This window comes from Natrix helvetica (genome assembly GCF_964273705.1).
Source record: "Natrix helvetica genome assembly, chromosome: 7".
NCBI classification, from domain to species: Eukaryota; Metazoa; Chordata; class Lepidosauria; order Squamata; family Natricidae; genus Natrix; species Natrix helvetica.
The window spans coordinates 4,355,792-4,380,806 of record NC_138558.1 but is presented as its reverse complement, the minus strand read 5'-3'; the positions used below and the strand labels follow the sequence as shown (position 1 = coordinate 4,380,806).

At 44.3% G+C, this 25,015-nt stretch overlaps 2 protein-coding genes across 2 annotated transcripts; one reads left to right on the top strand and one right to left on the bottom strand.

Moving 5' to 3' along the window:
* Nucleotides 1-170: 170 nt before the first annotated feature.
* LOC309395689 (progonadoliberin-2-like) lies at nucleotides 171-24,391 on the top strand. The gene is made up of 4 exons (XM_081960157.1): nucleotides 171-294; nucleotides 19,490-19,661; nucleotides 21,805-21,888; nucleotides 24,197-24,391. The coding sequence occupies exons 1-4, from the start codon at nucleotides 188-190 to the stop codon at nucleotides 24,233-24,235; spliced, it is 402 nt and encodes a 133-aa protein (XP_081816283.1). The 5' UTR covers nucleotides 171-187; the 3' UTR covers nucleotides 24,236-24,391.
* On the bottom strand, nucleotides 5,941-8,483 carry LOC309395516 (neurophysin 1-like). Its single transcript, XM_081959835.1, has 3 exons — nucleotides 8,307-8,483; nucleotides 6,709-6,913; nucleotides 5,941-6,117 (listed from the first exon to the last, which is right to left on the bottom strand). Exons 1-3 carry the CDS (start codon nucleotides 8,424-8,426, stop codon nucleotides 6,080-6,082), a joined length of 363 nt encoding a protein of 120 aa, XP_081815961.1. The 5' UTR covers nucleotides 8,427-8,483; the 3' UTR covers nucleotides 5,941-6,079.
* Nucleotides 24,392-25,015: the final 624 nt, after the last annotated feature.

Genomic DNA, 25,015 nt, shown 5'->3' with positions numbered 1-25,015 from the left:
GTCATTAAGTGAATCTGGTTTCCCCATTGGTTTCCCCAGTCATTAAGTGAATCTGGTTTCCCCATTGGCAGGTTGAGAGCTGTGAACCATAAACCCAAAGCTTTTGCTGTGACCCAGCAAAACAGATATAGTGCCCTTGCTGACCTTAATGGGGACACTAAAGAGATAGGTCAAGGCAGTTGTGATAATGATGACTCAAATAAGCAGGGGATCGTGGTCCAAAACGAAGAACTTTCTTCGGAAAGGCGAAAAGGGGAACCAGGTATCACACATCAGTCGCAGAAGAAGATCAAGGTATGTAAAAAGAGAAGTCACCTTCTGGTTGGTGATTCAATCGTAAGAGATGTTAATTTAGGAGAGGATAAGGAGGTTTTAAAAGAGGTCAGGTGTCTGCCAGGTGCTACTGCCAGCAGAGACAAGAGGCGTATTCTTAAGATAGTCAAGAATGCAAGTAAGGACTGTGACGTTGATGCTATTATACATCTTGGCACTAATGATCTATCCCAGAAAGATGTACTTTCTGTGCAGAATGATTTCCAGAACTTGGGGTATGAACTTAATAGTATAGGTTGTAGGCTTATCTTTTCAGAGGTTTTACCTGTATATAAGGAACAAAAAGGGAAGGGCCAGCGTGTAGCAGAGTTTAATGTTTGGCTAAAGGAGTGGTGTAAAAGGGAAGGCTTTGATTTTATTAGTCATGAAGCCTGTAGCTGGTCCAATGAAAAACTGTACAAAAGAGATGGGTTGCACCCATCCAAGAAAGGAACTGAGTTACTTGGCATTAAATTCACAGATTTTCTTGATAAACATTTAAACTGAAGAGCGGGGACAGAGAATTAATTGATACAGAACATCTCTGTCCCCAGCAAACTAAAATTCATAGGGTTATAAATGCATGTAACATAGATGTGTGTGTGGGTAAGATTATCACTCCTGCTGTCAAGCAAAACCAAGCATGTAATAGTGATTGTCATACCATGTGCATGAATCACACAAGTGGCAAGAAAATAGGGGCAGTCAGGCATAATACAGGTTATGTAGACAGTAAACACAAGGTCAATCAAAATGGACTCAAATGTCTATATACCAATGCACAGAGTATGAGGAATAAACAGGGAGAATTAGAAATTCAAGTAAAAGAGGGCAGATATGATATTATTGCCATTACAGAAACTTGGTGGGATGAAACTGACAAATGGAACATACAGCTAGAAGGATTTAAATTATTTAAAAGAAATAGACCAAATAAAAGAGGAGGTGGAGTTGCACTATATATAAGAAATAACTATGTCTCTACAGAAATAGAGCACAACAATAATGAGAACTATCTTGAATGCATTTGGGTCAATATTAAAGGTTGTGGGGGAAATGACATTGCCATAGGTCTATACTACAGGCCACCCAACCAAGCAGAGGAAGAAGATGAACTTTTTGCTAGTCAGCTAACTAAGGTATGTAGGAAGCACACCACAATAGTAATGGGAGATTTTAACTACCCTGACATCAACTGGGAAACAAACTCTGCACCAAGTGGAAGATCCAACAGGTTCCTAACAAACCTAGCAGACAACTTTGTTTTCCAAAAAGTAGAGAAGGAAACAAGGGGATCAGCCATACTGGACTTAATTCTCACTAACAGAGAGGAAATGATAGAAGGTGTTGAAGCCATAGGAACCCTGGGGGCAAGTGACCATGCAATATTGGAATTCAACATTATCCAAACACAAGTAGTAGAACAAAGTCAAACTAGAGTCTTGGACTTTAAGAAAGCTAATTTCAATAAACTTAGAGAGAGCTTGGGAAAAATTCCATGGATGAGAATCCTCGAGGGGAAAACAACTCAAGAAGCTTGGGAAATTTTGAAAAATGAGATTAGAAAAGCCCAGTCTAACACAATACCAATGAAGAAGAAAAACAACAGCTCCCAAAAGAAACCAGCATGGCTGCATAAACAACTATCTGACAAACTGAAAGACAAAAAAAGTAAGTATAAAAAGTGGAAGGAGGGGGACATAACTAAGGCAGAATATCAGCAAATAGCCCGAGCCTGTAAAGATGAAGTGAGGAAAGCTAAGGCTCACAATGAAGAAAGGCTTGCCACAAAAGTAAAAATTAACAAAAAAAGCTTCTTCCAACATGTTAAAAACAAGAAAAAAGTTAAGGAAACAATTGGTCCATTGCTAGGAGAAAGTGGCAAGAAGGCAACAAGCAACAGGGAGAAAGCAGAACTATTTAACTCATGTTTTGCATCTGTCTTTACACAAAGGGATAAAACAATCCAACCTATCAAAAGCAGCACCACAAAATTAGGAACACAAATTGAAATAGGGAAGAAAATGGTAAGTGAGCACCTGTCTACCCTAGATGAGTTCAAATCACCAGGACCGGATGGATTACACCCCAGAGTTCTGAAGGAACTAGCAGACGAGATCTCAGAACCACTGAATTATATCTTTCAGAGATCCTGGAACACCAGGGAACTACCAGAGGACTGGAAAAGAGCTGATGTGGTTCCCATCTTCAAAAAAGGGAAAAAATTAGATCCAGGAAACTACAGACCTATCAGCCTAACCTCAATACCAGGAAAGATTCTGGAAAAAATAATCAAGCAACGAATTTGCAAACACCTAGAAGCAAACAAAGTAATAGCCAAAAGCCAACATGGATTTGTCAAAAACAGATCATGCCAGACTAATCTTATTGCATTCTTTGATAATGTGACAAAATTAGTGCACCAGAGGAATGCCGTTGATATAGTTTACTTGGACTTCAGTAAGGCTTTTGATAAGGTAGACCATAACCTACTACTAGATAAAGTAGAAGAATGTGGGTTAGACAGCATCACCACCAGATGGATTGGTAACTGGCTGACCAACCGCACTCAACGTGTAGTTCTCAATGGAACTGCATCTACATGGAGGGAAGTATGCAGTGGAGTACCCCAAGGTTCTGTTTTAGGCCCAGTACTCTTCAACATCTTCATCAATGATTTGGATGAGGGAATAAATGGGGAACTCATCAAATTTGCAGATGATACCAAGCTGGCAGGAATAGCCAACACTCCAGAAGATAGGCTTAAGATACAGAAGGATCTTGACAAACTTGAACATTGGGCACTATCTAATAAAATGAAATTCAATGGTGAAAAGAGTAAGGTTCTACATTTAGGCAACAAAAACAGAATGCACAGGTACAGTATAGGTGATACCTTACTCAGTAGTAGTAACTGTGAAAGGGATCTTGGAGTCCTAGTGGACAACCATTTAAATATGAGCCAGCAGTGTGCAGCAGCTGCCAAAAAAGCCAACACAGTTCTAGGCTGCATCAACAGAGGGATAGAATCAAGATCACGTGAAGTGTTAATACCACTTTATAATGCCTTGGTAAGGCCACACTTGGAATATGGCATTCAGTTCTGGTCGCCACGATGTAAAAAAGATGTGGAGACTCTAGAAAGAGTGCAGAGAAGAGCAACAAAGATGATTAGGGGACTGGAGACTAAAACATATGAAGAACGGTTGCAGGAACTGGGTATGTTTAGCTTAAGAGAAAGAAGGACTAGGGGAGACATGATAGCATTATTCCAATATCTCAGAGGTTGCCACAAAGAAGAGGGAGTCAAACTATTCTCCAAAGCACCTGAGGGTAGAACAAGAAGCAATGGGTGGAAACTAATCAAGGAGAGAAGCAACTTAGAACTGAGGAGAAATTTCCTGACAGTGAGAACAATTAATCAGTGGAACAGCTTGCCTCCAGAAGTTGTGAATGCCCCAACACTGGAAGTCTTTAAGAAGATGTTGGATAGCTATTTGTCTGAAACGGTATAGGGTTTCCTGCCTAGGCAGGGGGTTGGACTAGAAGACCTCCAAGGTCCCTTCCAACTCTACTATTGTATTGTATTGTATTGTATTGTATTGTATTGTATTGTATTGTATTATTGTATTGACTGCTTGTCAGAAGGTCACAAAAGGGGATCACATGCCCCCCCCCCACTGCAACTGTCATAAGTATGAGTCCGTTTGCCAGATTTCGATCATATGAGCATGGGGAATGTTGCAATAGTGGCAAGTGTGAAAAACGGTCGTAAGTGACTTTTTCACGGCCGTTGTAACTTCGCACGGTCACTAAATGAACTGCTGTAAGTCGAGGACTACCTGTATATCCCTGTGATTGAGTCAATGTGTAGGAAGTTAAACACCCCCACCCCAAGAAGAATAAAATATCCCAGAATGAGATAATGACTACACAAAGGTATGTTGTTATTAAGCAGACAATCAAGAATGTAAGAGAATTAGGTTTATTGAAAAGAAAGAAACATTAATCGTAATTGAATATATGTTGTACAATGAAAGTGAGGTATTTAGTTATAATAGATGGAAAATCTGTGATTGTATATGTAAATGAAAATATGGATGCAAAAATGCTTGTAAGCAAACGACATGCTGTATGTAATGGATGAAAAAAAATTAATGTTCTTTTTTATGTTTAAAAATAAAAAAAACAATCTGAAAAAAAAATTACAGGAAACTGAAAAGTTTCTGAAGTTAAAAAAAAGAATAGAATGAAATATCCTGGGAAATATTGAAAAGGCAGAATATTATATTTCCCTGGATCAGAAATGGAAAAAAAATGCTTTTTTTTAAAGCAGGAAATAGACTCACTCGTAATAGTTCCCACCTTTGTCAATGGGCCATTAAAAGACCTGAGCCAGTCTATTCTACATAACAAAGATCTCCCCCTTCCTCGTGAGGGTGATGGCATTAAGGCATGATAGTATTAGCCCTTGACCCATCTCACCAAAGGGCACCTGGGAAGAAGCAATGCTCAACCAAACTTGGACTCAACACACAGCCTAGAGAGTTGCCCCTGCATGGCCCCAAGGGAATCTGACAACCAATCAGAATACAAGCTCAAGATCAAAGGCCAGAGAGGGCACAAAACCAGGATCTTTCAGCATCTCTGCCTCTATTTCTTCTTCATCCAACACCTGGAAGTCTGTGATCCCCCTTTTCTGTTCAGGACCTCAAGCCATGTGGTCCTGTCCACCATTAAATCATATTTCCAAGCAGCCTCCATTTTTTCCAGTGTCTTTTTCTCCCACTTGGAACTGAACCCAGGTGGACATTTCTTCCAACCATTGGAAGGACACAGATTTGCTTAAGGACCCATAATTCACTTAAGAGTTGCAATGATTTTCTTAACAACTGTGACACGAAAGGTAAAATGAAGACAATTTGCTTAGCAACTTTCTTAGCAATCGAAATTTAGCTGTGGTCATTAACCAAGGACTACCCATATTCCAACGGTAGGTCTTGCAAGCCTAAGGTAAGGAATATTTTCTTCTTGCAATCAAATAAGCAACTTCTAATTTAGTTTTGTAAGTATTTGTTACCTTGATTATATCCAACACCGGCTATTTGTGAAAGACTAAAATTGCACTAATTTTTCATTGTTTGATCTGAATTTTTAACACGCTTCTACTTTGCCTGGGTTGTTTGGAGCAAACCCAACTGGTAAAAAAAAATACATTTCATTTTCTCACTCCTTACAAGCCTAAGAGCTGCTGTGGCACATTAGAGAGCAGTACTGCAGGCTACTTCTGACGGCTGCCTGCAATTTGGCAGTTCAAATCTTACCAGGCTGACTCAGCCTTCCGTCCTTCCAAGGTGGGTAAAATGAGGACCCAGATTGTTGGGGACATATGCTGACTCTGTAAACCGCTTAGCGAGGGCTGTAAAGCACTGTGAAGCGGTATATAAAGTTGAAGTGCTATTGTTATTGCTAACTGGCCCTTAAATATACATCTATAAATTCATTCATTCATTCATTCATTCATTCATTCATTCATTCATTCATTCATTCAACTGGCCATCTCCTTCAAGAAGGGGCTCTATTGATTATTGGAAAGCTAAAGAACACACACTTGGGATTTTAATGGCTGTTCAACTTTTATTTTGCACAAATGTATGAATTGCAGGCTTTTAGCAAACACTTCAGAACAATCTGTCGCATCAGTTCGGTATGATCTACCAGTTCATAATCTAAAATTGTTTTTTCCAGTGTTCTTCCTTGAGTCTTCTCATTCTTGATCACATACGGAATCAACCATGCAACCCTCTGGAAAAGCAAAAACAAAATCAAAGGTAAAGAAGCAAATATATCAACAACAGAGCTCAAGTGGAAAATTTTAATTTAGGATTAGCTGTATCTTTGGGACCTGCAGAATTACAGGCTAGATTAGATATTAGAGCACAGCAAAGATAACGTTCTCTGCCCAACAGGTAAACCAGGTAAGGAAATCAACTTCACAGAAGGATTAAAATCACTTTTATTGAGATTGGCTATAATCACAAACTCTTCAAGGACTGCCACAAAGAAGAGGGAGTCAAACTGTTCTCCAAAGCACCTGAGGGCAGGACAAGAACCAATGGGTGGAAACTAATCAAGGAGAGAAGCAACCTAGAACTAAGGAGAAATTTCCTGACAGTGAGAACAATTAATCAGGGGAACAGAAGTTGCCTCCAGAAGTTGTGAAGGCTCCAACACTGGAAGTTTTTAAGAAGAGGTTGGATAACCACTTGTCTGTAGTGGTGTTGGGTTTCCTGTCTAATCAGAGGGTTGGACTAGAAGACCTCCAAGGTCCCTTCCAATTTATTCTATTCTATTCTAGACTAGGGGTGACATGATAGCAGTTTTCCAATATCTCACCGTGATTGCAGCAGATGCCGGAGGCAGCACATGTTCCTCCGTTGCTCCCGCATGGTTTCCTCCCAGACTCACAAGGGGTAGGGAGAAAATTTTCTTCTTGGCATCGCAAGGTTTCTGCTGTGCCGAAGAAGCAGCCAAGTTCTTCCCCGCAACAGATGTTGGGCCCGAAGCAGTGGCCTCTATTCCTTGGTCCGCAGGAAATGCACTAGCAAGAAACACGGAGATCCGAATGTTTAGTAAATACAATTTACTACATTTTTAGTGTGTGTTGTCCTCTTGCAGGCAGCAGCTTACAGAAAACCACCATGCTAGGATCAAAATAGAACCTAAATAGCTTAGCCCAATGTGTCAGGGTTCCAACTAGTGCAGGGGTGTCCAAACTTGGCAACTTTAAGACTTGTGGACTTCAACTCCCAGAATTCCCCAGCCAGCAGAACAGGAAGGGAATGGGGATTTTGCAGCATCCTTCTCCTGGAGTGGGAAGGGAATGGGGATTTTGCAGTAACCTTCCCCCTAGAGTGGGCAGGGAATGTGGATTTTGCAGTATCCTTCCCCTGGAGTGGGGAGGAAATGGCGATTTTGCAGTATCCTTCCCCCTGGAGTGGAGAGGGAATGGAGAGTTTGTAGTATCCTTCCCCCTGGAGTGGGGAGGGAATGGAGAGTTTGCAGTATCCTTCCCCTGGAGTGGGGAGGGAATGGGGATTTTGCAGTATCCTTCCCCTGGAGTGGGGAGGAAATGGCGATTTTGCAGTATCCTTCCCCCTGGAGTGGAGAGGGAATGGAGAGTTTGTAGTATCCTTCCCCCTGGAGTGGGGAGGGAATGGAGAGTTTGCAGTATCTTTCCCCTGGAGTGGGGAGGGAATGGGGATTTTGCAGTATCCTTCCCCTGGAGTGGGGAGGGAATGGGGATTTTGCAGTAACCGTCCCCCTGGAGTGGAGAGGGAATGGAGAGTTTGCAGTATCCTTCCCCCTGGAGTGGGGAGGGAATGGAGAGTTTGCAGTATCCTTCCCCTGGAGTGGGGAGGGAATGGAGAGGTTGCAGTATCCTTCCCCTGGAGTGGGGAGGGAATGGAGAGTTTGCAGTATCCTTCCCCCTGGAGTGGGGAGGGAATGGAGAGTTTGCAGTATCCTTCCCCCTGGAGTGGGGAGGGAATGGAGAGTTTGCAGTATCCTTCCCCCTGGAGTGGGGAGGGAATGGAGAGTTTGCAGTATCCTTCCCCTGGAGTGCGGAGGGAATGGGGATTTTGCAGTATCCTTCCCCCTGGAGTGGGGAGGGAATGGGGATTTTGCAGTATTCTTCCCCCTGGAGTGGGGAGGGAATGGGGATTTTGCAGTATCCTTCCCCCTGGAGTGGAGAGGAAATGGAGATTTTGCAGTATCCTTCCCCCTGGAGTGCGGAGGGAATGGGGATTTTGCAGTATCCTTCCCCTGCCATGCCCACCAAGCAATGCCACGCCCACAGAACCGGTAGTAAAAAAAATTGAATCCCACCACTGCCTTAGATATCAGAGGTAGCCAAGGAAGACATGAGTCCATCAATTCTGAAGCATGACTACCTCTGTACCCATAATTCTGGGTCAATTATCCCAGGAACCTACCTTTCTGACTTCCATGTCCAGAATTGACCGCTTCCCTCCAATGGGGCAGTTCTGGATGTAGCAAGCAGAAGAAAAAGCGAGCAGCGAAAATAAGCAGAGAGTCAACACGCTGTAAGACATCTTGGCAACTACTGGTAGTTGCCTAGTTTACGGAATTGTCCAGAAAACCTCGTCCTGGTTTCTTCTTGGTAGCTACCAGCATTTATACTGCTGAGAGGTCTGCGTAGGCAGGGCACCAGCCTCGTCGTCCGTCTCTCTTAAAAAGCACAAGGGATTGCTGTCCATGCCAGAGGTCTCATCTAATATGCCAAGGTCGCAGGCGTGAGGTCAGTCAAATATGGACAATTTGCGGTTGTGCATTTTTCCTCCAAAGCGGGGGAAAGAGGGGGTGAGGACCGAGACTCCAGAAGTCATGGACGTCACTGGGGAACGAGCAAAGACAGTGGTTAAGTGAGTTTTGCTCCATTTTACGGATTTTCTTGCCACAGTGGTTATGAGCAACCAGGTAGTTTTCTTCGTCCTTTCAAAAGTTCTCAATGGAGGAAACCACTTAGAAGCCCGAGGCTTCCCGAGAGTATGAAGCAAACTCCTCGTCCCGACAAAGAACCTCTTTTATTAATTGACTGTAAATTCTCATTCACACTCAGCAAAGTCTTTCGAGGGAGGATTTACAGTCACAGACCTTCTCTGGCTTGGAGAGCTGCCAGGCCGATATCTGCAAAAGTTGGCAAGGAGTCTTGGAGAGTCACGAACCAATGAAGCGAACTGATTGCCTCCTGCAAACTCCACTCCCCTTTCGCTCCTCTTTTATTCCCTCTGGGAGGGGCCATTCATCGTCCACCTGTGGCCTTACTCCCAAGTCGACTCCTGTTCTTTAGCTGTTCCCTTCGTCTGGCAACTCTGCGCATAGCAGAAGAAAATAAGCAACATCTTCCTAGACGGGACCCCTGCCCTATCGAATCCAGCACTCGGTCCTCCCAGAGGCCAAGCAACTGCACCAGGAAACCCATCAATATCCCGGCAGGTGGCGTCCAACAGCCTTCGATCTCCAGACCTTCCATGAAACGGTCTTCCCATTTTTGAAGCCAACCCAGACGGCAGGTAGCACCAAATTTCCAAGACCCTTTTGTTGGGAATTCTAGACCCAGGTTTTTGTGACGCCGGATCCTATTCATATATCAACTCTCTCCTTCACGAGATGTGTGCTGCAGACTCCAATCCATCGTGATGCCTTTCGAATAAGACACAGTTCGGTGCTAAAAAGAAACATGTTAGAAAAACCACGTAGTATATACTAGAGGTACTGCTATAGAATAGGCAGCATTTGGCTCAACAGTAGTACCCATGATTTAGGTCTCTAGCTATCAAGAGGAGATCCGGATGAGATTTTCTGGGCAATTTTAGGAACAAGGACACCATCAGTGGATGCCAAGACATCTTACACTGTGTTGACTTTCTGCTTGTTTTGATCGCTCGCTTTTTCTTTTGCTCGCTACGTCCAGATTGGAGGGAAGCGTAGAATATAGAACAATAGAATTGGAAGAGACCTTGGAAGTCTTCTAATCCAACCCCCAGCTGGAGCAGGAGATCCTGTATCCGTGATGGCAAACCTATGGCAGGTGTACCAGAGGTGGCACGCAGAGCGCTCTCTGAAGGCACCTGGGCCGTCGCCAGCTGCTCTTCTGCTTTCTGACTCGCACATGCATGCCGGCCAGCAGGTCTTCGTGTGCGCCAGAGCGCTGGAAAATGGCCTAAATATGGCCTGGAAAATGGCCAAAAAACCAGGCCATTTCGGGGGCGTTTTCAGGCTGATTCCAGGCTGTTTTATGGGCTTTTTTCAACCCATTGTGGTCTGGAAAAAAGCCTGGAAATGACCTGGAAAACGGCCTCAAAATGGCCTGGAAAACAGCCTCAAAATGGCTTGCAAAACAGCCTCAAAATGGCCCGTAAAACAGCCTCAAAATGGCTTGGAAAACAGCCTCAAAATGGCCCGGAAAACAGTCTCAAAATGGCCTGGAAAATGGCCTCAAAATAACCCAGAAAAACGGCCTCAAAATGGCCTGGAAAAACTGCCTGAAAATGGCCCAGAAAACAGCCTCAAAATGGCCTGCAAAACAGCCTCAAAATGGCCTGCAAAACAGCCTCAAAATGGCCTGCAAAACAGCCTCAAAATGGCCTGGAAAATGGCCTCAAAATGGCCTGGAAAACGGCCTCAAAATGGCCCGTAAAACGGCCTCAAAATGGCCCAGAAAACTGCCTCAAAATGGCCCAGAAAATGGCCTGGAACAAGGCCTCAAAATGGTCTGGAAAATGGCCTCAAAATGGCCTGGAAAACGGCCTCAAAACGGCCTCAAAAATGTCCTATATGATTCTGGACAAATGCCCAAAGTCTTCTTAAAAACCTCCAGGGATGGAGCATTTCATCACTTCAACACCAGCCAGCTGTGTGCTGCAGCTGCCAAAAAAGCCAAAGCAATCCTAGGCTGCATCAACAGAAGGATGGTTCCAAGGTCACAGGAAGTGATAATAGCACTGCGTAGCACACCAGTGAAGGCACTCTCAGAATACTATGTCCAGATACACAACAGAGGCTGAGGCCCTAGAACCGTGATGGCGAACCTATGGCATGTGTTAAGGTGACCAACTTTTTTACAATGAAAAGGAGGACAAAACACGTTCTATTGTCCAAAATGCTAAGGTGACCAACTTTCTTACAATGAAAAGGAGGACAAATAAATTGGAAAAAATATATCGTAAATAAAAGAAATATTTTATTCATTGCAACAATAATGCACTAAAATATGATATATGCATAATAAAAACATTTGCAACATTTTATATTGTAATTATGCTTACATGCCTGTTAATTATTATTTAAATGCGTACTTTTCCATTGAATTAATATTTTTTGTCAATGTATCATCTTCTAACAATATATTGGAAATATCTGAACAAGAAATATCCTTCATATTGAATTTTACGGCAAGTGCTGCAGCTAGAGTATCAACATTCAATCTCGATTTCTCACTTGTCGAAAAATCATTGGCAATTGAAAAAAACTCTTTCAACTGCTGCATTAGTTCCAGGGCAGCACAACGTAAATTGAACAAGTATAAATAAATGTTCACATGGAATATGTTCATTTTTGAAATGGCTGAAAATATCCACCCATCTTTTATCAATTTCAACATGTTGATTTTCCCATTGTATTCATTTTTCAGAATTTAAATATACATTCAGTCTTCTAATTTCTTCAAAGAGACAATTGTTGTCTATTTTAATGTCTAGCATTTCTTTAGATAAAAATTCAACACAAGATTCAATATCTGTTCAATATACTTGCGATGAAGTAAAAAAAACACCATTAAAACTGTTTAATAAAATACATCACATAACGCGCAACAGATTAGCCTTCAAATATCAAAAAGGAGGACATGTAGGAGGACACTTTTCGAGGGAGGACAGATCTTACAAAAGAAGGACTGTCCTCCCTAAAGGAGGACGGTTGGTCACCTTACATGTGTGCCACCGGCGGCACGCGGAGCCGTATCTACTGACACGCTAGCCATCAGCTCCAGTGCTCTGGCCAGCTGATTTTCGGCCTGCCGGAGGGCTGAGGAATGCAGTTTTTGCCCTCCCGAGGCTTTAGAAAATCCTCCAGAGCCTGGGGAGGGCGAAAAAGAAGCCCAACGGGCCAACCGGATGTTCAAAAAACAGACCCAGTGGGTCTACCAGAAGTTTGTTGGCCATTGGGCCTGTTTTCCGCCCTCCCCAGGCTCTGGAAGCTTTTCTGGAGCCTGGGGGAGGGTGAAAATGGTCTCCCCCGGCCCCCTGGAGGAAATACCAAGCTCAGCTTGGACCCGAGCAATGCAGCGCTCATGTGGAGGAGCGTGGGGGGGGGGGTTGTGCATGCTTGCGCATGTGGGGCAACACTTCGCATTATGGAGGCAAGCATGCTTTCGCATTTTTGGCACTCAACAACAACAAAAAGGTTGGCCTTCACTGTCCTAGCACGAGTGCTCTGAATACTAAACTCTACGATGAAAAGTTGAGGGAAGAAGTTATGTCTAACCTACAAGAGAAGGGTGAGATGGGGCATGATAGCAGTCTTCCAATATTTGAGGGGCTGTCACAGAGAATGGTGTGTGTGTGTGTGTGTGTGTGTGTGTGTGTTCAACCTATTCTCCAAAGCACCTGAAGGCAGGAAAAGAAGTCACAGGTGGAAATTATTCAAGGAGAGAAGAAACCTAGAACTATGGAAACAAAATTCCTGACAATGGAACGGTTTCACTCCGGAAGTTGTGAATGCTCCACCACTGGATGTTTTCAAAAAAAGATTGGGACAACCATTTTACCCAGAATGGCATAGAAAGGTCTGCTGCTTGAGTGGAGGGTTGGACTAGAAGACCTCCAAGGTCCCTTCTAACCCGATGGTCCCATTTCAAAATCCCTTCCTCCAATCCAGGAATGAATATCAATGAGTAATACCAACTATTAACCGGGGTCATCTATCTGGGGTTGAAATTCTGTTTAGTTTCTTTCCTTGTTCGACCTTCATCAGAGTCAATCAACCTGTTTGCAGATTTCTCAGCCCTGGACAAGATCTGGAAACACTTAATAATATTTGCAAGGTTGGATTTAATAATCTGTCCACTCCTGTTTCAAATCAGCTAATTGTCTGGAAATTGTGGCCTTTGGCACTTGGCGTCTCTGGTTTTAATATTGGGCACTTAAGCAAGACCCAGGTTGATAATTGCAAAGTCAAAGAATATTTTCAGCTCAGTCCTGGATTGCAAGACAGTCAGCAGGGTGGTCCCCATTCTCTTTAAATACTAAATACTAGCTGGATATCCGGGCTTCACAATGAAACTATGAGATTGGGCAATGCAGGAGAAATCCGGTTCAATCCGTTGCCTCAGTGGTGGTCGGTGATTGAAACACATAAGGGAATATCATGCCTTGAGTCCGGAAGCAGTTCCATAGGAAGGAGTAGGCACTCAGATCACTTCTGAGCAAAGGAGTGGAACGCCTGCCAGTTTGAACTGAGGTAATGGAATGTGAGGCAAGTGGCAGTTGTAACAGAGTTCTTTTCAGGTAGGGAGGGGGAGTAGAACGTCTGGGAAGAAGCATGGGAGTCTGACAACCAATCATAATACATTTCTTACACAGAAACAGGAAACAGAGAGGTGGGGCCGAACAGAGCATAAAAACCCAGCAAGCCCCCTTCTTTCTCTCTTTTTCTTCACCCAACATCTGGAAGCCTGTGATCCCCCTTTTCAAGCCATATGGTCCTGTCCACCATTAAACCATCTTTCCAAGAAGCCTCCATGTTTCCAGTGTCTTTTTTCCCCCCACTTGGGACTGAACCCAGAAGGACATTTCTTCCAACAACAGAATGCTTTTGAGCTGCAACGTTCCCAGTAAATCTTAATGAAATGATCTTCCTGTCCTGGATTGCTTAATAGTGCGTGCCTGGGCACAAGCCGAGATCCAGATTTGGCCAATAACTTCTCCTCGCTAGCCTCTTGCCTTCCCTGCCCCATTAGCTTTGCTACTAGCCCCAGTCTTACCTCACCCCCCCATTAGCTCCACTCGATTTCTCTGGCTGGTCCCTTGCCTTCTCTGTCCCACCCATTAGCTCCGCTCAGTTTCTCCTAACTGGTACCCTTCCTTCCCCGATCCCATTATTTCTGCTAGATTTCTTCTGACACAAAGGAACAGACACAAATGAACAGAGTAACAGAGTTGGAAGGGACCTTGGAGGTCTTCTAGTCCAACCTCCTGAGCAGACAGGAAACCGTCTACCATTTCAGACATATAGTTGTCCAATCTTTTCTTAAAAACCTCCAGTGATGGAGCACCCACAACTCTGGTGGCAGGTAGTTCCACTGAATAATTGATCTTCTTGTTATAATAATAATAATAATAATAAATTTGGATTTATTAGCCGCTCCCTTTCCGGGCAGGACTCGGGGCGGCGTACACCAAGACATATATAAACATACATATATACAAAGACATACATGCACGGAGGAGGTAATAGATTAAAACATTAAGACAAATTAAAACCATTAACAAATAAAAATCCAATATACAATATTATTAAGGTGCTTTGGCACATAGGTGGGAACCCCCCCCCCCCCGCTCTTCTTTGTGGCAGCCCCTCAGATATTGGAAGATTGCTATCATGTCACCCACTAGTCCTTGTTTTGGCTCACTCAAATCCCTCAAAGATTCTCTCTAGGCATCTCTATGCAACTAGGTGCTCTCTTTTAGAGGCGGCCTGCTAAGCCAATATTTTGTTCCTGACTTTCTACTAGCAGACTAGATTAGACTAGAATGTAGAATAGAATGCAGTTGAATGGAACAGAACAGAATAGAATGTGGATTTCCCTTTCTCATTCTCCTTCCTGGTGACGCAGTGGTTAGAATGCAATATTGCAGGCTAATTCTGCTGACTGCCAGCAGTTCGATCCTGACCAGTTCAAGGTTGACTCAGCCTTCCGTCCTTCCGAAGTGGGTAAAATGAGGACCCAGATTGTTGGGGGCAAGAGGCCGACTCTGTAAACCGCTTAGAGAAGGCTGTGAAGCACCGTGAAGCGGTCTATAACTCTAAGCGCTATTGCTATTGTCCCATCCACAGCCAATCTTGCTTAGCTTGCAAGCTTAATGTAGGCCACTTGCCGGCTGAGACCAACCGATGCTAAATATTTTATAAGGCTTTTTCATTAAGTCTTTGCAAGCTCAAGAGAGTCCAAAGACAGACTGCTGAAAAAGTCCCAGCATTTCACAACCTCAGCAAAGCATCCTGGAGACTCAAAAGACCTTCCACCCAGTTTAAGATGCAGCTAACGTCAAATTGGGTGGCCAATGATTTTCCCGGCACATAGGAAGGACTATAAGTATCCACAGCGTCGCGCTTGAGCTTCGGCCAGATCTACGGACGGAGGAGGAGGACTTAAGAATTCATCGGAGGTGAGCAGAATTATTTGGGCTAAGCTTCTCTTGAGAAGTTTGCATCTCCTTAGCAACTTGGATGAAGGGAGGGATACGAAACTGGGTGTTCAAATGGGCAGATATCATTATTGCAATTGCAGGCAATGTAAGACGGCAAAGGTGCAGAGCTTTTGCACAGCCCAATCAGTGAGACGTGGGCGGTTGCTGAACCTGGGGGCACGAGTGAAACGAACTGCCCTTGTAGCCTTGCAAAATTGGACGATTGGATTATTGAAAGAAGGGAGTGGCAATGTGCCTGTTTGCTTGTATCGTTCTTTGCTCAATTTTCATTCTTTGCTTGGCATCGTTTAAAGTTTCCTCAGCCCTAGGAAAACAAATCAGAGCAAATGGGTTTTTTTTTTAAGGAAAGAAATCAGGCCCTTCTTAGGTGCAGCTAGGCTCTTGAAACAACTGATGTGAGCAGTAGATGCTCTGAAAAAGAAGGAAGGAAAGAAAGAAAAAGAAGGAAGGAGAGGGAGGAAGGAAGAGGAAGGAAGCAAGGAAGGAAAGAAGGAAGAAAGGAAGAAAAGAAAGGAAGAAGGGAAGAAGGAAGCAAGCAAGAGAAAGACGGAAGAAAGAGAAAGATACAGAAAGGAAAGAAGGAAGGAAGGAAGGAAGGAGGGAAGGAAGAAGAAGGAAGGAAGAATGAAGGAACAAAGTGAAAGAAAGAGACAGAAAGAAGGAAGGAAAGAAGGAAGGAAGGAAGGAAAGAGGAAAGGAAGAAAGGAAGAAGGAAGGAAGGAAAGAAAAAGGGAGGAATGAGGCAAGGAAGAAGGAAGAAAGAGAAAGAAAGGTTGGAAGAAAAGAGGAAAGAAAGGAAGGAAGGAGGGAGGAAGGAAGAAGGAAGGAAAAAGGAAGAGAGAAAGAAAGTAAGATGCAGAAAGAAGGAAGGAAGGAAAGAAAAAGAAGGAAGGAAAAGAAAGAGAAAGAAAGAAAGAAGGAAGGAAAAGAAAGAAAGAAAGAAAGAAAGAAAGAAAGAAAGAAAGAAAAAGAAAGATGGTTGTGGGGCCAGCAGTATAGATTACTACCAATAAAGGAGAATATTTGAGGCTCAGGGTTGGAATGAGGGCTCCTTGGTGCTCTGAGCTGGGTTGTTTCCTTGCAGATATTTCGTGATCCAACTAGGGAACGTCATCAATGCTACAAGGGAATGGGATTGGAGGAGGAGGAGGACTGTGGGGTCCTTGGTGCTCTCTGAGCTTGGTGGTTTTCTTGCAGACGTTTCATGACCCAACTAGGGAACATCATCAATGCTAGTGCAAGAAAGCAACCAGAAAACAGCAAGGATGCCTCAGCACCCATTCCTGCCTCCAAACCTTCCTCCTGAACATTAGAGTCCCAAAGGTGCTTTTTTTCACGAGGCAACTGGACTTTCTTGTTTTTTTTTCTCTTGAAGACGTTTCGCTTCTCATCCCAGAAGCTTCTTCTGCTCTGACTGCATGGTAGGGAATGGAAGGATTGATATTCCTTGCAGGCAGCTGGTCATTTGCCTCCTTTTAGAGGGTTGCTGAGGTGACTTGGAGGTTTATCTCTGTCCTCAGGGTCACCTGAGTGGGGCAAATGGTTTTTGTAGTCTGCAATTTTTGCAGCAATTTCTTTATACCCTCTCTTGGACCCCGGCCTTGGAGCTTCCTGTTCCTGTGTAAGGAATGTATTCTGATTGGTGTCAGACTCCCATGGCGCCATGCAGGGGTAAACCTGGTAGTGTCTTTTTTTTTTCCCCCAACGAATTTTATTGGTTTTTTTAACATTTATAGGGAAAAGGGTAAATGGAAGGGTATACAAATTTTGGCAGTTGCAAGTGTGGCAGGCGCCCCCTCCCTCCAAACTCATAAAATACATCTGAGTATAAAACATTAGTACATAATCATATAAAATCAGCATATTAATTCTAAAAATATTTTCAATCAGTTTATATATTGTAATATATAATCTACATATAATTTCATTACTACTTTCGGTCTGTTTATAACCATGTGGTTTTCTTATTCATTTTTGTGATCTGAGCTTTCTTGGTATTGCCCCTTCTCCCCCCGCTGGCAGAGCTCCGGCCCCTCCCGTGTCCTGCATAACCGTTGTAGAATCTTCTGTTTTTTCTAGGTTTGCTTTGTTTTTTTCCATAAAGGCCTGTGCCTCTATGGGTGTGTTGATTCTAATTCTTGTCTCCTCCCAGAATATCAGCATACCTTCAGGCATCAACCATCTAAACCACACCCCCTTCTGGTATAATTTATTTGCCAATTGTGAATAATTTTTCCTTTTTTCCCTAATTTTTTGGGGGATCTGCTTCAAGATGGTTATTTCCCTGTCGTGGTATGTCAATGCTTGCCCCCTTTGTACACCCAGAATTTCGTCTCTTGTGCTTTTTCTAAGGAATTTAATATGGATCTCCCTGGGTACATTGTGTGTTCTGGCATAAGCTGAATTCACTCTGTAAACCAGATCTATCTCCCATTCCATCTGTTGTTTTTCTTTATGTATGTATTCAGCTAGAATGTTAGTCATAATGTCCCTTATATTTTCCCCATCTGCTTCTATAACATTTTGAAATCTAAGATAAAAGGACATTCTCTCAAATTCTGTTTTCATTTGCTGGATATCAAGTTCTTTGTTTCCCTTCTGCACTGCCTCTACCCCCCCTCACCTCCGCCACCCCACCCTCCACAAGGTCCAGTCTCTGTGAGTTCTTATAGATTTGGACTTGATTCTCTTTAATTTCTTCCTTCATTTCCTTTAATTGTTTCTTAATTTCTTCCTGGCCCTGTATAAGTTGCTGAAGCATTTGTTGCAAATCCATCTCTGTGCTCTTAGGTTGCATCAGTTCTGTGATCTTTGACTGTGTGGCAGGACTGGATGTTGCAGATGTCGGGGCAGAGGTAGCAAAGCCAGGTTTTCCAGGAGGTGGTCTTTTTGGAGACATAGTTTATAAAGTAGAGAGATCAGTCAGTATAGAGAATGGACAGCTGGAGAAGTAGAGCAGACAGATGAGTCCAGGAGGCAGAAGATCCAGGCAGAGGGGAGTTTCTTTAGTCAATCTGGCAATAGAGAGGAATTTTTCCCCCAGAGAGTTCAAGAAAATAACAATCCACAAGAGATTCTTCTGGGTGACACGGAGACAAAGACCGGAAGCCTGAATTTTAAAGGTGGAGTCAGGTTTCACAGTTCATGAAGACAACGGAAGTGTGCCATCTTGCCCTGCCAGCTTTGGGCTCAGAGACATAGTAAAGTTTTAAAATTTCACAAAGTTCTCAGGTCATCAATAAATTATGGAGCTAAATCCAGTGAAAATCACTTTTACAGGGGTAAGGCATCATTGGTTGGCTCTCCCCCCTCCTCCTTCCCCTGAGGGCGAAAGCAGAATTTTTCCAAGCTGCTTGTCCAAGGGGGGGGGAAATCCCCCTCCCTCCAGCCGCACCTCCAAAGAAATCCGAGAGTTTAACGTTTTAAATTGCTGAAAAGTCCATCAAATCAAGAAAAAGGGAATGAAGAGAGGAAGCACCTCACCACACCGCCGCTGCTTCCTTCAATTTTACATCGTCCGATCAGCCTTAAGCGAGACGCACGGGCGCCCTCCGAGACTGCTCCTCGATGCCTGGAGCGAAGCGGAGAAGCCCCCACCAGCCGCCGCCGATGCTAGGGTCCTCCGCGAAGCCGCTCCTTCGGCAGGACGCCTCTCCGGGGCGTCCTGTGCCCCCCAAAAGCGGGGAAGCCCACCGGGGAGCGGGAGCGGGCAAGGGACTTGCCCGTCACCGTCAGCCGCCGGAACCGGAAGTCCAACTTGGTAGTGTCTTGAGTCCCAAGCTTGGTTGAGCCTTGCTGGGTGATGTAATCTCCTCAGGTGCCAGGTGGTGAGTTCTGTTGCTAGATGGGTAGAGGGCTAATCCTACCTTTGTTGGATCTTGGGGGAGGGCGTTTGCTTATGAATAGAGCTATCTATCTCTTCATCTCTTAAGTGCTGACAACTGCTGTGGGCTGTTGAGGAGGGTGGGCGGGGGGCTATTCAGAGTGAGTCTGCTTCTACATTTCTCATCCAGGGAAATATAATACTCTGCCTTTTTTGATATTTCCTAGAATATTTCATTCTCCTAGGAGAGGAGTGGGTGCTAACCTCCCACATCTTTTAATAGGACTGGCTTGAGACCTGCCAATAAAGATTTCCTCATTTCCATTCTTCCCCATCCTTCCAGATTCCGCAGAGATAGCAGGGTTGAAGACCACATCATGGCGTATAAAAGATCCCTCTTGGTCTCCTTCTGCATCGTTTTTTCTATCAGCGTGCAGCTGGCAAGAGCTCAGCACTGGACCCACGGCTGGAAGCCCGGAGGGAAGCGATCAATTGCATTCCCTGAAAGCTTGGAGGTACGTCAACGCTAGCCTCGATCCCCTGTCCACATTGCTCATCCCAGATGCATTAAACGGATGATAGGTAGCCAGGTAGCCAGCTAGTCAAAGAGGACAGAAGCTGTGGACCAAGACTTTGGTTAGCTGCCAGCTCAGGGAAGGCAGACCTGAATCTACTGTTTTAGTTTTGGTCACCACACTATAAAAAAGATGTTGAGATTCTAGAAAGAGTGGGGAGAAGAGTAACCAAGATGATTAGGGGACTGGAGGGTAAAACATACAATGAACAGTTGCAGGAACTGGGCATGGCTAGTCTAGTGAAGAGAAGGATCAGGGGAGACAGGATAGCAGCCTTCCAATATTTGAGGGGCTGCCCCAGAGAGGAGGAGGTCACGTTATTCTCCAAAGCACCCGAAGGAAAGATTCAACCTAGAAATAAGGAGGAATTTCCTGACAGTGAGAGCAATCCACCCATGGAACAGAAGTTGCTTTCGGAAGTTGTGGGAGCTTCATCCCTGGAGGCTTTCAAGAAGAGATCAGACTGCCATCTGTCAGAAACAGTCTCTTGCTTGAATAGGGGGGGTTGGACTAGATGACCTACAAGGTCCCTTCCAACTCTGTTAATTTGTAACCAAGATGATGAGGGGACTGGAGGATGAAACATATGACGAATGGTTGCAGGAGCTGGGCATGGCCAGTCTAGGAAAGAGAAGGACCAAGGGAGACTTGGTAGCAGACTTCCAATATTTGAAGGACTGCCCCAGAGAGGAGGGGGTCAAGTTATTCTCCAAAGCCCCGAAGGAGAGATTCAACCTAGAACTAAGGAGGAATTTCCTGACCGTGAGAGCAATCAACCCGTGGAATAGAAGTTGCCTTCGGAAGTTGTGGGAGCTTCACCACTGGAGGCTTTCAAGAAGAGACTGGACTGCCGTCTGTCAGAAATGGTGGAGGGCCGTGAGGGCAAACTTATGGCACACATGTCAGAGGTGGCATCCAGAGCCCTCTCTGTGGGCATGTGCGCTGGTGCCAGCTGCTCTTCTGGTTTCCGGCCTTTGCAGGTGCCGGAAAACAGCCGGAAAACAACCCCAAAACAGCCTGAAAAATCTCCAAAAAACCGCTCAAAAAACAGGCATGCAAAGGTTTGCCATCAGTGGTGTAGGGTTGGGGGGGGGGGGACTGGACTAGATGACCTACAAGGTCCCTTCGAACTCTGTTAATCTGCCCTTTTCTCTTCCCTCGCCTCATTTCAATTTCAATTACAATTACAATAGCAGAGTTGGAAGGGACCTTGGAGGTCTTCTAGTCCAACCCCCTGCCTAGGCAGGAAACCCTATACCGTTCCAGACAAATGGCTATCCAACATCTTCTTAAAGACTTCCAGTGTTGGGGCATTCACAACTTCTGGAGGCAATTTCTGTTCCACTGATTGATTGTTCTGACTGTCAGGAAGTTTCTCCTCAGTTCTAAGTTGCTTCTCTCCTTGATTAGTTTCCACCCATTGCTTCTTGTTCTGCCCTCAGGTGCTTTGGAGAATAGCTTCACTCCCTCTTCTTTGTGGCAACCCCTGAGATATTGGAAGACTGCTATCATGTCTCCCCTAGTCCTTCTTTCTATTAAACTAGACATACCCAGTTCCTGCAACCGTTCTTCATATGTTTTAGTCTCCAGTCCCCTAGTCCTCTTTGTTGCTCTTCTCTGCACTCTTTCTAGAGTCTCCACATCTTTTCTACATCGTGGCGACCAAAACTGAATGCCATATTCCAAGTGTGGCCTTACCAAGGCCTTATAAAGTGGTATTAACACTTCACGTGATCTTGATTCTATCCCTCTGTTTATGCAGCCTAGAACTGTGTTGGCTTTTTTGGCAGCTGCTGCACACGGCTGGCTCATATTTAAATGGTTGTCCACTAGGACTCCAAGATCCCTTTCACAGTTACTACTGTTGAGCAAAGTACCACCTATGCTGCACCTGTGCATTTCATTTTTGTTGCCTAAATGTAGAACCTTACTCTTTTCACCATTGAATTTCATTTTATTAGATAGTGCCCAATGTTCAAATCTGTCAAGATCCTTCTGTATCTTAAGCCTGTCTTCTGGAGTGTTGGCTATTCCTGCCAGCTTGGTGTCATCTGCAAATTTGATGAGTTCCCCATGTTTCCAGGTCTCTGAAGAGAGCAAACTTTGTGATGGAGGAGGCTGCCCATTTCCAGAAGTCCCAAGTGATAAAGGGGTGAAGCACTTACTGGTAAGCCATTGGATTTTGTCTAGATGAGATCCTCCATCATCCATCCGTGGTTGTCCCCCAAAGTTCCTTTCTTTTCGGCTGGACTTTCTTTTCCTCAGAAAAACGGTTCGCTTCTCATCGAAGTTCTGAAGAAGCTTCTTGGATGAGAAGCGAAACATTTTCCAGGAAGAAAAACAAACAAACAAGTAAATCCACTTGATATTTGGAAAAGCACCTTTGGGCCAAAACATTGGATTCTTCTGGAGAAGATCGTGCTACTGGATGAAAAGATCCATTGTAGGAGAGCTTCTCGGTACATCTTTGGCAAGATGGATTGCGGGATGGCCTTCAATGAAACAGTCTCTTTGCATTATTACATGGTTTGAGGAAATAGGTTGTCCAAGGAGCAAGGCATGAAGACAGAATAAACAATATTCCAAAAGGGAAACACAAAAATATAATTGTAAGGGTGTTTAGAGATAATGTTGTGGCCCGCCACCTGAGCTGGTAGCAGATTCGGACAGTGAGGAGGTTGGGGAGGAACCTGGGCCAGTCCTGGTGTCTGGGGAAGGCTCTGATGAGGGCTCTGTGTCAGAGGCAGAGAGGGGGCCAGAGCTGTCTGACTATTCTCAGCTGCCTTTGGGGTCGGATATCAGTGGGGCAGAAGAACAGCTGGAGCCTGTTCCCAGTGTGCGCATGTGCAGAGTTGCCAGACGAAAGGAGCAGCTAAAGAACAGGGGTGGACTTGGGAGTAAGGCCACTGGTGTGGTGGACCCTCCCAGAGGAAATAAAAGAAGAGCAAAAGAGGAGTGGAGCTTGCAGGAGACAATTAGTTCGCTTCATTGGTTCGTGACTCTCCGAGACTCCTGGCCAAGTTCTGCAGAGATCGGCCTGGCAGGTCTCCAAGCCGGATAAGGTCTGTGACTGTAAATCCTCCCTCGAAAGACTTTGCTGGATGCGAATGAGCAGAATTCACAGTCAATTAATAAAAGTTGGGACGAGGAGTTTGCTTCAGGCTCTTGGGTCAGAACAGATAATTCAATGTTTCTGCAGAGTAAACCAAGAGCAACTCTGGTCTTCCTAAATAGAGTAAGCCGAGGCACGATGACAGGATTACAGAATACAGGCTGATAAAGGCAAGAATGTGAAGAGTAGCTGTTATAAAGTGACCAGCACAGGTAATCCTTGACTTATGACCACAATTGAGCCCAACATTTCCGTTGCTCAGCGAGACATTTCTTAAGTACATTTTGCCCCCTTTAACGACCTTTCTTGCCACAGTTGTTAAGAGAATCACAGGCGTGATTAAGTTAGGAACACGCTTCTTCACGTGACACTGGGACACAGCAACCGCCATAAATCTGAGTCAGTTGCCATGCACCTGAATTTTGATCAAGTGACCAAGGGGAGGTTGCAAGGGTTGCAAGTGTGAAAAATGGTCGTAAGTCACTTTTTTCAGAGCTGTTGTAACTTGGAACGCTCACTAAAAGAATTGTTGTAAATCGAGGACTGTCTGTATATGAATTGAAGCCTCCGGAGGGTGAAAAACGGACATATGGGGAACCCGGAAGTTCGAGAATGGTGACTTCCAGTTCGTCCGTAGTGTCAATTTTCGACCTCCAGAGCCTTCCCTGATCCGGAGGGCGAAAAACGGCCCTACGAACAAACTGGATGTAACTTCTGGTTTGCTTGTAAGGCCGGTTTTTGCCCTCCGGAGCCATCAGAGAATCCTCCTGAAGGTCCGGAGGGTGAAAAACGGTCCTACGAGCAAACCGGAAATGACTTCCGGGTTGCTTGTAGGGCCGGTTTTAGCCCTCCGGAGCCTTCAGCGAAGCTCCTGAAGGTCCCTGAACGCTCCGGAAGTCACTTCCAGTTTGCTCATAGGGTCATTTTTTGCCCTCCGGAGACTTCAGGGAGGCCTTCTGAAGGCTCCTGAGGGCTAAAACCGTCCCTACGAGCAAACTGGAAGTCCGTTCCTGAACTTCCGGTTTGCCCTTAGGCAAGGAAGCCTCCGGAGGGCGGAAAACGGTCTCAAAAGGCCGAAGTCAGGTGGCCAGTGCGTGCATGAGCATTGGAGCCGACAGGGCAAATGGCTCCACGTGCCACCTGCGGCAGGCGTGTCATAGGTTCGCCATCACAGGTGTATAATCTACATTGTTCAGTCCATGTGCTGTGATTGGCTTTTATATTTTGTTTCCAACTGGAGAAGGTTAATCAGCCCAGGATTTTTTTTTAAAAAAAAAACATTTTTACTTTTCTTTGAAAGTTGAAAATGCAGCAATACAGTAAGTTCTGTTGATCACAAGTCTGTATTTTTCAATTTTATCAGGCTGGGATCCTAACGGGAAAACTTCAGAAAAAGAAATGAAAAAAAAAAGAGAGCGCCCTTTTCTTGAGGAAGACAGGCGGCCTAGAAACATGAAATATAAGTATATAAATGAAATATAAATAAATAAATAAATGTTTGTGTGCTTTTGGGAGATTCACTCCTGAACTGGAGCTTTTCCCTGTGACATCTTGTTGACATAACATCCTTTGTGAATTTGAGATCTTCTGAACAATGAAGGCGACGTTAAATTGCCTACATCATCGCCCTCATCTTTTAACGACCCCATCATCCCTTGTGGGGTGGATTCTGGGGAACTGAATGGAGCATGCAGTGTGTTTTAATGGCCGGATGCCCTTCCTGTCGCCAATGCGGAGTTATATTCAGCAGATAAATTATCGTGTCCAGAGAGAGAGAAATATCTGCCTCTACCTAGGATCAAACTCATAAGCCTCCGGATTGTGAGGCAGGGAGTTCCACCTCTTGGCCACCGCGCCACTTGTTAAAATTCTGCAGTTCATCGTTTATTATTTTTAATTACTAGCTGTATACTTTATGCATTCTTAGTTGCACTGAGAACGTATATACACCAAAGACTAATTCCTTGTGTGTCCAATCACAGCCAATTAAAAAAAAATCTATTATATTCTCTTCTTCTATTTTCCATTCCATATTTTCTATTCCATTCCATTTCATTCTATATTTTTATTCTATTCTATATTTCTATTCTATTCTATATTTCTATTCTACATTCTATCGTTTCCTGATTGCTTATTTGTACCCTATGACTATCATTTAAGTGCTGTAGCTTATGATTCGTGA